This window comes from Schistocerca gregaria, chromosome 6 (genome assembly GCF_023897955.1).
Source record: "Schistocerca gregaria isolate iqSchGreg1 chromosome 6, iqSchGreg1.2, whole genome shotgun sequence".
In the NCBI taxonomy this organism is placed as follows: Eukaryota; Metazoa; Arthropoda; class Insecta; order Orthoptera; family Acrididae; genus Schistocerca; species Schistocerca gregaria.
The window spans coordinates 576319210-576331352 of NC_064925.1; the positions used below are offsets into that span (position 1 = coordinate 576319210).

Genomic DNA, 12143 nt, shown 5'->3' on the forward strand with positions numbered 1-12143 from the left:
GCACGATGTTGGGGCGTGAGCGGAAGACGGCCTCGCCGATACCCCAGGAGCAACAGTGTCCCTAATTTGCTGGGAAGTGGCGGTGCGGTCCCCTACGGCACTGCGTAGGATCCTACGGTCTTGGCGTGCATCCGTGCGTCGCTCCGGTCCGGTCCCAGGTCGACGGGCACGTGCACCTTCCGCCGACCACTGGTGACAACATCGATGTACTGTGGAGACCTCACGCCCCACGTGTTGAGCAATTCGGCGGTACGTCCACCCGGCCTCCCGCCTGCCCACTATACGCCCTCGCTCAAAGTCCGTCAACTGCACATACAGTTCACGTCCACGCTGTCGCAGCATGCTACCAGTGTTAAAGACTGCGATGGAGCTCCGTATGCCACGGCAAACTGGCTGACACTGACGGCGGCGGTGCACAAATGCTGCGCAGCTAGCGCCATTCGACGGCCAACACCGCGGTTCCTGGTGTGTCCGCTGTGCCGTGCGTGTGATCATTGCTTGTACAGCCCTCTCGCAGTGTCCGGAGCAAGTATGGTGGGTCTGACACATCGGTGTCAATGTGTTCTTTTTTCCATTTCCAGGAGTGTACCTTGGACACTTCATAACAGGAAGGAACAGGAGCAAGGAGAGAATAACAGAGAGGATAAAGAAGATGAGGTCAGCCTTCTGTATGACGAGAGAGATATACAATAAAAAGAATATAGCCACAGAGGCAAAGATAAGCCACTACAAGGTAACGGTGAGGAATGCAGTACATATGCTGCTGAGATGATGACACTAGGAAGAAATGGGGCAGAACAACTAGAGAAATAAGAGAGAAAAATACTGAGAAAAATACTAGGTCGCAAAAGAGGTGGATGGGAAGACCTAGGGAAGAATTGTACCGGAACATGATTGGTCTCATCTATAAATTTTAGGGCTGATTCCGCAATTTGCTGTGCATCATTAAGTTGACGCTTTGATTGAAATATCGTTATCTTACATCTTCCATAGCACTGTTTGAAGTTATGTAACCATTCACTATTTTCCTTTATATGACTGTAGTCTATATCACGCTCTATCTGGTGTGCATAGGTCACTATCTTGCACAACCTGTAAACTGTATCGAGCATCCTTGAAGGGTGCAAACGACACTTTTTGTAACAAGTGCATCTTTTCCTCCCTTGAACATCCGCAGATTTCCTTATACACTACACGTTCATATTGCTGTGGACGTTTTCGAAATTGTCCATAATCGTTTTTTTACTGTGTCACTCATGATCTTCCATGTACGTAATTATGTTTACCGCCTGCTCCTTGGACAACGATTATCCTTTACTGCGCTTCACTGGAGACGGTATTTATGTCTTCCTGTACGACGAAGATGGTGAGCTACATGGCTAGACACCTGTCTCAGTGTCACATTGTTTTGCTAAGCACGTACCGTCATCACCGTACTCCCTATGTGCACCATCCGCACAGTCCAGTGTATACGACACCATACATTCCATTGACTGATCTTGCAGAAACGCCAGTTTTTCATCTGTTGCTACTTTCACAGTCTGCGAAATTCCTTGGGTTCCTTTGTGACGAAATGACAACTTCGGCAATTGTTGTAGACATAATGCAATGTTCGCTTCGCTCATCGTTGCCACTGCTCTGCTCTGTATCAACATCACTACTACTGCAGCACTGTTGTGAGTTATTCGTCGACTTATCAGTTCGACTACGCTCCATAGCCCGTGGCTGTGCTCGACACCGGATACCTCCAGTACGGACCCCCTGGTTGCCATTAGCAGCCAATGTTGTGATTGCATGCTGGACGATATGTGGGGCGTTAAATGCCATAAACGTCACTGACCTTTTGCGATCTCACACTCAAAGGGTTCCTTGTAATGCACGTCCTTTTTCTTGCCATCTGTAGTGCTACTTTATCAGTAAGGCCGATGCCGATATACAGGGTGTTTCATAAATGATGGTAAATAATTCACACGTGGAAAGTACAAGGAAAAAGTCCACAAATCAACCGTTGTGGAGATACAACACATTTTCTGTTGCTGTCCATCAGTGTCTAGGAACACGCGGAATCTCCAAACGTTAAAGTAGTTTTTCGCAATGTTGTCCATGCGTCTGCATGCAACACTGAACTCGCCTCTGAAACGAATTGTCAATCCTCTCAGGCAGTTCTAGGAATTCTGTAAATGATGCTTAATTCCGCGTAATTATGCAAGGGAGTTGTTGACCTCGGTAGCATAGACCAGACTTTTGAAATGGCTGCACACACAGACATCCATGGGATGTAAGCCCGGAATCATTGGAGTCCATGGCACAGGTTCTCCTCTACCTGCCCAGTGTTGACCGCAAGTCCGAGTTAGAAGCCGGCGCGCCCATAAATGAAAGTGTGCCGGAGCACCGTCATGCATGAACCGCACGTTCAGGCGCTGCTTCACTGGGACATCATCACGTACGTCGGGAAGTACAGCCTGCAGAAACCGCACGTACCGTTGTCCGGTTAGTCCCTACGGTAGGAAGTGTGGTCCAGTGGTGCGGTCTCCTAGTAGTCCTAGCCAGACGTTCGACGAACAACGCTGCTGATGTCCTGATACGTGTGCTGCAGTAGCACTGACTTGGGCTCAAATGTTACGGTAGTTAAAAATATCGTCACGCATAAATCCAGCCTCATCCGTGAACAGCACATTTCTTACAAATTCAGGGTCCTCTGTGGTTGCACCCATTGGCAGAAATTCTCGCTAGGAGGGAAGTCTGCATTTTTGAGGGCTTGCAATCGCTGGAGAAGATAAGGAAGAATATTTGCCGATGTAAAACCGCCACACACTGCTGTGACTCACGACACACTCTTGGGTAGCTATCCTCCTCGTTGAAGTACTCCGACGTTTTTTAGCTACTTTTGGCCTGTAGTTTCCATATATGAATTAGTGACCGACACGTCTGGAACACCCTGTACAAAAGGAAGGTACCTTTTCAGTAGTAATACCACGGAATATCCAACATCCTGAAATGGTTCAAATGGCTCTGAGCACTATGGGGCTTAACATCTGAGGTCATCAGTCCCCTAGAACCTAGAACTACTTAAACCTAACTAACCTAAGGACATCACACATATCCATGCCCGAGGCAGGATTCGAACCTGCGACCGTAGGGGTCGCGTGGTTCCAGACTGAAGCGCCTAGAACCGCTCGGCCACACCGGCAGGCTCCAACATCCTCGTCATCCTGGTATGAATAAAACCACTGCTAGGCGTGCCTTACCGCCGCTGGTTGGTGAAACGGATGGGCTGCACGTATTCGTTGAACTGGAAGCCGGTGGGCCCGACCTTGGCCAGCATGACGTCGTGCGTGCGCAGCTCTTCGTCCGTGTGGGTCTCCGTGTAGACCAGCAGCCGCTCCAGGCGCCGCTGCTGCACGCCTTCCTCCTCCAGGTCCGACTCGTCTCTGTACTTAATTCCGCCAGCGAACGCAGAACCTAACGCTGCAAGACAAACATATTCACAAGTGATCCCCCGCATTTGGGGAATGTGTAGCCGCAGGAATACCATTTCTTGAACAGCTATGTCGGCAGGATACCTTTCGGCCGTCTTGCGGGGGAACATGTCGACTGGAGCTACACCACTCGCATCTGTTATTTTCACAACTACAGCCACATCACTGCGCTTAGGGGCATCGAATACTAGGGCCAGAGACAATGTTCCGAGACCAGGTGCTTTATTTGTGTGGGATCTGTGATTAGATTCTCGCTTCATGACGGCTCAAGATCACTGACAGCTCTCAGCGCTGTTGCCAGCTATCAGCTGCGAAGCACTAAAGGATGCAGGGCAAAACACTAGCCGTCTACAGAGCTGTGACAACACTGAGGCGCTGCCGTAGAGACCTATCCAAAATCACGTTACGTTGTAGGTTCAGGGAGGCCCGCTGCTACTCACAACCGGTTCCAGTTGTCAGGCATCAGATTAAGCCGACTCAGCTACGGTATATCGATTCAATAACAGGCATATTGGCAAGTTGATTCCTTCTTCTGTTCAGACTGAAACTGCGCTCTCCGTTATTAAATTCTTAGCTAAACGAAGTTCGACTGCCTTCTTCATCACCAGGTAGCCATAATGATGACGTCGACATTGTCGTGCAGGACAGAGCAGCCATTGTCGATACAGTACTTTTCTACAGCGAGTTCACTGGGCTCGAAGGGCAGGTTCTAGATTGGGGGAGGAGAACTTGACCTGTACCGTTGCAGATGGCTCAGTCGGGGGAGGGACGGCGGCAATGGTGAGAGCTGCATTGTGAACGGGCACCACGCCGCCGGGGTGACGCAGTAGTGAGTGCCTTGCACAACGTGTAAGCTACAGCTAATGAGTCTTCAAACAGTCATATTAACAGGTTGTGTCAAAGCGACCAATACCTCGACAAATACAGACGCTCAAAGTCAGAGTACCGAAAAAGAAATAGTCGGATAAAAAAGGGATCAGTCAAAGTAAATCAAGTTCGAACATGCGCTGAATAAAGCGGCAAAAAGATGTAGACCTGTGGACAATGTCACTCACTGCAGCAGTACTTACGTCGCGACCTCGATCCGCCTTCACCTCTGCACCGGGTTTGCCTACCAGCAGCAGCAGGGCCTGCGACAACATTACTGTTACCAGTAGCGCCCTTACCCGTTGGCGACGACGCCCCTTCTCCAACATCTCCAGCTAATCATAGGGCAGTTTTATAAATCCAAGACGGCGCAAATGGTCCAACTTCAACCAATCACACAATGCAGTATTCCTTAGCTCCAATCAATCATAGTGCTGAAAAATCCAAGACAGAGTACATAGCCCAATTGGATTAAAGGAAATTTAAAAACCCTGCCCATTCCCTGTCATCCCCATTGCGTCCTGCTTATCTCCAGCCAACCACAGCGCAGTAATAAACATCCCAAGATATTGGAAACTCATCAGTCGTGTCTTTGTACCCCACGCACTTCTGTCTCCAACCAATGAGAAAGCACTATTAAAACTTTGTCAAATTACATTATTTACAACGTAAACACCAAGTCACGCCCATCCTCTTCACCTCCTCCTTCTCTCCAGACGATCAAAATAGCGGAATTTGCCCAGTTGTCTGCTTTATACCCCCACCTCCAACGAAGGACCCAGTGCAATACACCTTATCTCCAGCCAGTCGTAGCAAGTTGAATAATCTAAGATAGCGTAAATACTCAAAATTTCATAATAGGAAATCAAAACTGTAACTCCCCTACTAATCTCCAGCCAGTCACAGTCCAGTATTAAAAATCCAGGTTCATGGAAACAAACCATTTGCCCTATATATCTTACACCCCCCTCACTGCCCTGTCTCAAACCATTCAGAGTACAGTACTTAAATTGTGTCGAATTACCTTATTTTCTAACCCAGTCAAAGTGCAGCACTGAAATGATGTGGAAAAATATGGTGTCAAATTACGTCACTTCTGATAGACACCTCCTTATCTCCAGCAGTTACAAGAGATGATGAAAACAGACGAAGTGTGTCCTCCTCCCTTTTTTTCAATCCAGTCCGAGCACAGTATTGAACTGATGTGCAAAAATGGTGCTAGATATCAAGTAGAAATTGCGTTATCTCCACTTGAAAATGGAACACATTCATTATTTCCTTGAAAGTCAAAGGTATTCTAATTGAAACTTTGATTTTTTCGTGCATTGTATACGTAAAGTCTACCTCTGTACGTCCAATTCTGTGCTCTCGCAAACATGTAATCCCTCCTATTTGTTACGTCAAGTACTGTACTTCTTAAGTAACTTTCTCAGTCAAAGAAATCTTTTCTCTCGGTCTGTCGGTAACTATCAGACCCTTGAAATTCACAAAGGTGTCCGAGGAGGCGATGGCCTCTCACCTCTCCTTTTCGGTCTAGTGTTAGATAAAGTAATTAAATACCTGTATTTTGCAGACTATTGGCTGATGGTCACGAAAGGTATAAACGAAACCAAAGAAGCTATTGAAAAACTATACGAAATCGCTTCCAAAACTGGCCTACAGATCTCTTACGAAAACACACAGTTTATGAGCACAAAGAAACTCTAATCCCTCAACACAAAGTACGGCACGATTCACAAAACGGCAAACATAAAATACCTCGGTGAAACGCTACAAAAGAACGGACATAACACAGACTCAAACGAAAAAAGAAAAACTAAACTCTACAAGGCATACAGAGTAGTGTGGAATCATTACAACAAGAAGTCCATCTCACAAAAAGCCTCAGTATGTCAGCTCTCTTCCAACATGACCGAAAGCTGTACTGCCGAAGTATTAGTTCAAGAAATAGAGTTTCTGCGGCTGAGAGCCCAAAATCTGAGAGAACAGTGAGTACACAGTGGAAGTACGAAGGTGCAGATTCACAAGTAATAATCGTACGCTCTGTAGTCCAATCCACGTACTTATTCACTTCTGACCACAATAACCCTGCTCTTCAGACCTGAAATCAAGCTTGGATCCTTGCCTCTCATGCACAGAACCTATTTTTTAATTGTAATGTGGCTCAAAAGCATTTAGTTAGTTCCTTTCAGTCATTCACCCTTGTCTTTACACACCTCCACCTACTCCTACACACTACGGATCACTAGGATGTGTGAAGCACAGGGTACTTGTTGTTGCACTTGTATTAAGGTTTCTTCCCGTTGCATTCGCGATTGGGGAATGACAGGAAGCCTGAAGTTTTTACTTGCACCTGTAAAATTTTACATGCGAGGTTAAGTAAATGCGGGTGTTGTATCCACATTGTTGAACATTGACATTGACATGCCACAAAAATTAATAATCGAAGAAATTTTACCAACACTGTGATTCAAAATTAATGGAACAAAAATGAAGCAGTCTTGTGACTACGGTAACGAAATACACATAGGGACTGAAACATTAACTCTCAATGTTCTACAGATATTCACAGTTGTTTGATATGGGCTCCATTTGTGATGCAGCAGATGCCTCTCTCGTCTGTATTTCCCGTCAGACCGTTCCAATGGAGTTAACCGCACGGACTATCTGCTACCTTTGCCGCTGTACATCCTGTGGAAATGGGGTACGTAAAGCACGTCCTTCACACATCCCCAAAAGGAGAAGCCACTGGTGTTGGGTCAGGTGACCTGGGGGACCACAACATGAAAGGCACATCATTCCACCCAGCATGACTAATCCATGTGGAAGATGTTTGTTAAGGTGCTTACGTATGAGGTTGCGCCAAATATGTGGGAGGGAGGGGGGGGGGGGGGCTTCGTCTTGCTACAAAATGAAGTTGGGCACCTCTTCTGTCATTTGAAGCAACAACCAGAGAAAAAGCATATCGAAATAGTTTGTGTCTGTAACGGTAGACTGTGCGAAAAGGACAAGACTAACGACTTCGGAGTTGGTTATGGAGTAGAAAGCATTACGTTTCGGAGAATCACGTTCATGTTCCAGACAAGCACGTGGGTTTAGTGTATTCTCAAATTATGCTTGTTCACTCTGCTACCTGGCTTGTCGTCTTTCAGTTTTAATTGCCCACACGAGCTGTTCCCGACGGGAGCAGGTCATGTAAGGAGATTGCATAACACGTGACTGGGTACTGAGAGCTTTAACTGCTTATTGTTCTGATAAAATTGGGTGATGGCACTCTCTTCACTTCCGTGTATTTTTCGGGGGTCCGTTTTATGAGCACTCTGTGCAGCTCAAGCACGCCGGACACGGCAGTCTTACGGAGGACACTGGCTGCTGGCAGTGGGGTGGAGTTGGAGGAGGGCAGCCTGGCGACGGCCACTGCAGCAGCCGGCGAGGTTCAGCCGGTGGGTTCTGTGTCGCCCGGTGCAGGGGCAGCGGGGCTTTCACCCTGGCGCTACGTAAGTTTCTTGACGGCGGGGTAGGCGCCTTCTCTCAGCCTGTCGGCATTTCGCTTGCACAACGCCTTGGTGGGGCCTTCTTAGAACTGCACAGTCAGTAATGGTTGCTGACATAACAAGGCGCGGCTAAATTTTGGTGGCAAGCCTGTCGATTGTGGGAGGATTTTGGGATGCGTTTTGGAGGGTTTGTTGCGCGCAGATTTGTATGCATGCGATTTCCGTTAAGATCCACAACGAGCCACTACTGGCAGTCTTTCGACTAGGTGGGATCGAAGGGCACTAATTTTTTGCAGTTTCTCTGTACACAGGAATTTTTCAGCTGTTGAATCTCATCCAAAATGCCAGAGAGGTGTGAGCAGCCCTGACAGCTGCCTGCCGATCAACTCGACGCTGCAAGCTTTCCGCACACGCTTCATGTACTACCAGCTCCGGCACAGTAGGCTCTTCCACGAGTTACCGTGATGCCCTCAACAGTGTGTACGTCCGCATTGTGGCGTAGCAGACCTTATTTCTATGTGGACTCTGTTCATTTGTTTTGGTCCTCAATCACTGTTCCACGGTAGTATTATTTCCGTCAGTTAGGAATTTTGTCGTCCTTTTGACAACAGATGATAGAGAACCATAGTCACTTTTTAGGCTTCCAATTCAACATTGGTAACTGATTGTTATTAAACCACTAAATTTATTTATTTGCGAATTTATATATCCGGTTTTTTGTATCATTTGATTTCTTTGTTTTTAGTTAATAAATCTCACGGTTATACTGAAACCCACTGTCTTTCAGTAACAAAGGAACCACATTTACTGTCCCATACTAAACCAAATTTTTGGGTTGGATGTTATTCGGTGGATTCATTAAGTTTTGGTTTTTCGGATGGTTTTGAGTTTTGTAAGCCTTGAGCTGCTGACACTTGCACGACACACGCCAGACTATTGCTTCGTCACATCACTTTCCTGCTGACACGACGCGACGGTTTTCTGGCGCTTGTTTCACAGACCACACGAATGTTTTCCACCACTCTGCCCTCACCGGATGGCCGCCCTGTGGTTTTCTTCTTGCGTGTGCATCCTGTCTCCTCGAATTGCTTGTCATTCGACAATCTTGAGACGGTGTGGTCCCACTTTACCGAACTTGGTCCGAAGATTCTTTTGGACAACGATAATTGATGATGATTTGGCGTATATAAAATATGCTCTCTATTTTGTGGCTGCCACCATTTTGAATACTAACAGCAACGATGAACAACAACGGCAGTTTCTCATTGTTTCATTTTTGCTATACTAAAGCAGGAGTTAACTTTTCAGTCGGTATGTGTATGTCTGAAACAAAATCGTTACTCTACTCACAGGAATATTTTCTTTTTTCCGCATTCGTTCTGAATCGTCCTATATTATGGCAATAAACTATAGTAGTAGGAATACATACTTAAATTTGTGTATAAAATACTGAAAAGGCAACCACTCACCTGCAGCAGATCTGTGTGTCAAGCACACTAACGGATAACAGAAAGCAGCATTCCTACTACCTTTCGAGCGGTAGCTCTTTTTCCAGAAATGGTACACATATTCACATACACAAGCACACAGACACCAAAATGAACACTCCTGTGGCAATGGAAGGACGGATTAAATCTGTACATGATCCTGGGGTACGCAATATAATACACACATCAAAAAAAGTTTTGCATCACCCCAGTTCCCAGAACACCTGTAGATAGACGTTCGCTGTGGATATTGTATAAGAGACACAGTCCCTTTAACTGTTCAGAGATGTCACTGAACCCGCCCGAAGATGTAAACAACCATGAATGAGCAGCGGCTATTAGACGGAGGGGGTCCGACAGCCCATCGGTTCCAATCATTCCACCAGGAAGGAGGTACACGGCCCGTGTTGTGTGTAGTTCAACCATGCCTAGACGGTCAATACCGCGGTCCGATCACGTCCGCATTGTTACTTTGCGCCAGGGATGGCTCTCAACTAGGGAAGTGTCCAGGCGTGTCGGAGTGACGCAAAGCGATGTTGTTCAGACACGGAGGAGATCACAGAGAGACAAAAAACGTCGCTCAGGCCGGCCAAGGGCTCCCACTGCAGTGGACGACTGCTACCTGTGGATTACCGCTCGGAGAGAACATGCCGAATGGACCGTTCAGGATTGGCATCATGTTCTCATCACCGACGACTGTCGCATATGCCTTCAGCCAGACAATCGTCAGAGACGTGTTTGGAGGCAACGCGGTCAGGCTGGAAGCCTCAGACACTCTGTCCACGGAGTGTAGCAAGGAGGAGGTTCCCTGCTGTTCTGGGGTGGCATTATGTGTAGCCGACGTATGCTGCTGGTGGCCATGGAAGGCGCCGTAACGGCTGTACATCTACATCTACATCTACATCTATATGGATACTCCCCAAACCACATTTAAGTGCCTGGCAGAGGTTTCATCGAACCACCTTCACACTTCTCTATTATTCCAATCTCGTATGGCGCGCGGAGAGAATGAACACTTATATCCTTCCGTACGAGCTCTGGTTTCCCTTATTTTATCGTGGTGATCGTTCCATCCAGCAAACCATGACCAGGTGACCTCAGTGGGACCTAGCGGAGTAGCGCAGTGGTTAGCACGATGGATTTGCATTCGGGAGAACGACAGTTGAAACTTGCGTCCGTTCATCCTGATCTAGGTTTCGCGCGATTTCCCTAATTCACTCAAGGCAGATGCCGGGATGGTTCTTTCGCAAGCCGATCAAATTAGCTGCTGTGCACTCAGTTGCAACCCATATCACCACACCAGGCGCGGGGCCCGAATGGCGATGACTAATGCTGGAGACAAACCCACCTGCCGGTCGCACGTTCCTGCAAGGGTGACCAAAGAATGTGTTTCTCGTCTTGGGTGCTAATTGCATGGGACCGTTTTGAACATGGTCTTCCTGAACCTAAATATTCAATATTCGCATAACAGTCATGGAATCGAGACAAACAGGAGTAGCAATACCGCAGGCTGATAAGCTGTTTTCTAGACAGAGCACGATTTGCTACTGTTAAACTCCGACGAGGTATTACGTGATCTCTTCTCAGAAACAAACAACACTCACATACAATTTCTGAATGAGAAACCCGCTGTGCAACGTTTCCTTGTGTACATAAGACAGAGAACGTTAGCACTCTGCGTGTTTTCGCTGAAATGGTAATCGTAGACATATCCAAGCATGTAATTCACTTCATCCCAAATTAATGATTGTTGATTATGAATGGAAAGACACACGACACTGGTGTGATACTCCACAGTATTTATTATTTATTTTACAAACCGGTTTTCGGCTGTTGCTCCATCACAGGTACAAAATCAATGTGTGTTAGTGAAATTTTTGTACGACGTTTGAAAAGAAAGTAATGCTCCGCAGTTTTTTTTTCTCAGCCGAAAACAATGCTACGAATGCGGAACGTTACGCATGTATTATTTTAAGTCTACCGAGTGAGTGCGCCAAATTTACAACAGTTCCGACAGATAGCGTAGCTGCAGGACAGTTTCAAAATCGCGTATGTAGATGATGTGCGAGACAAGCAACGTGCCGTCATTGAATTTCCCGCTGCAGAGAAGGAAACTGTGGGAAATATTGACAAAGCCGTCGCTGGGCACGGAGGGTGAGGTGATCAGAAGGCGGTTCGGTGGACGCCCACGGTTTGCAGCGGTCGGGGAGGCCATCCACGGCTGTCACAACTGACACGTTGCAGCGAGGACAATCAAGACTTAAACTAGTGGATCTACAGAGTGTCTCACTCTCCTAAGATGACAGTCATAAGTGTTTGATTTAGTACTAAATACGAGAGTAATTACTTTAGTGAGATTGCTAATGAACGTTATAACCAATTATAACAATTTTTCTTTGAAGAAAAATGAACCAGACTTTTAACTTTGGTAATATGTTCCAAGGTGGCAGGTGAACAAAATAATTTTACTTTAACAGTTCCTATATTAAAAACAGAAAGGATATATTTGTGATATTAAGCCAGGTAAGTAAAACAGCTGTGGTCAAAAATTGATATGGCAAGTGAAATTATATTAACTTTATATAAGTTGCTATAATTTCTCATGTCCTGTTAAAAAAATTACTTGTGTAAGCACAATTGCTTCATGCTTAATCTTACTAATATATTTTATCTGTTCGTAAAATAAGAAGTGTTAAAGACAACATTACATCCTAGCAACATATCACCATAGTTTATTGTTCAATGTATTTTCTTCTCAGAACAGTTATAATTTGCTATGTAGTTCATTTGTTAATGTGTCACATATATTATCTAAA

At 46.1% G+C, this 12143-nt stretch overlaps 1 protein-coding gene across 1 annotated transcript in view; it reads right to left on the reverse strand.

The window, feature by feature from the left end:
• Window positions 1–12143, reverse strand: part of LOC126278440 (uncharacterized) — a 94625-nt gene that overhangs the window by 29425 nt on the left and 53057 nt on the right. The window contains exon 3 of the mRNA XM_049978555.1: window positions 3249–3468. Coding sequence (XP_049834512.1) covers window positions 3249–3468 — 220 coding nt within the window. The remainder of the gene's footprint in view (window positions 1–3248; window positions 3469–12143) is intronic.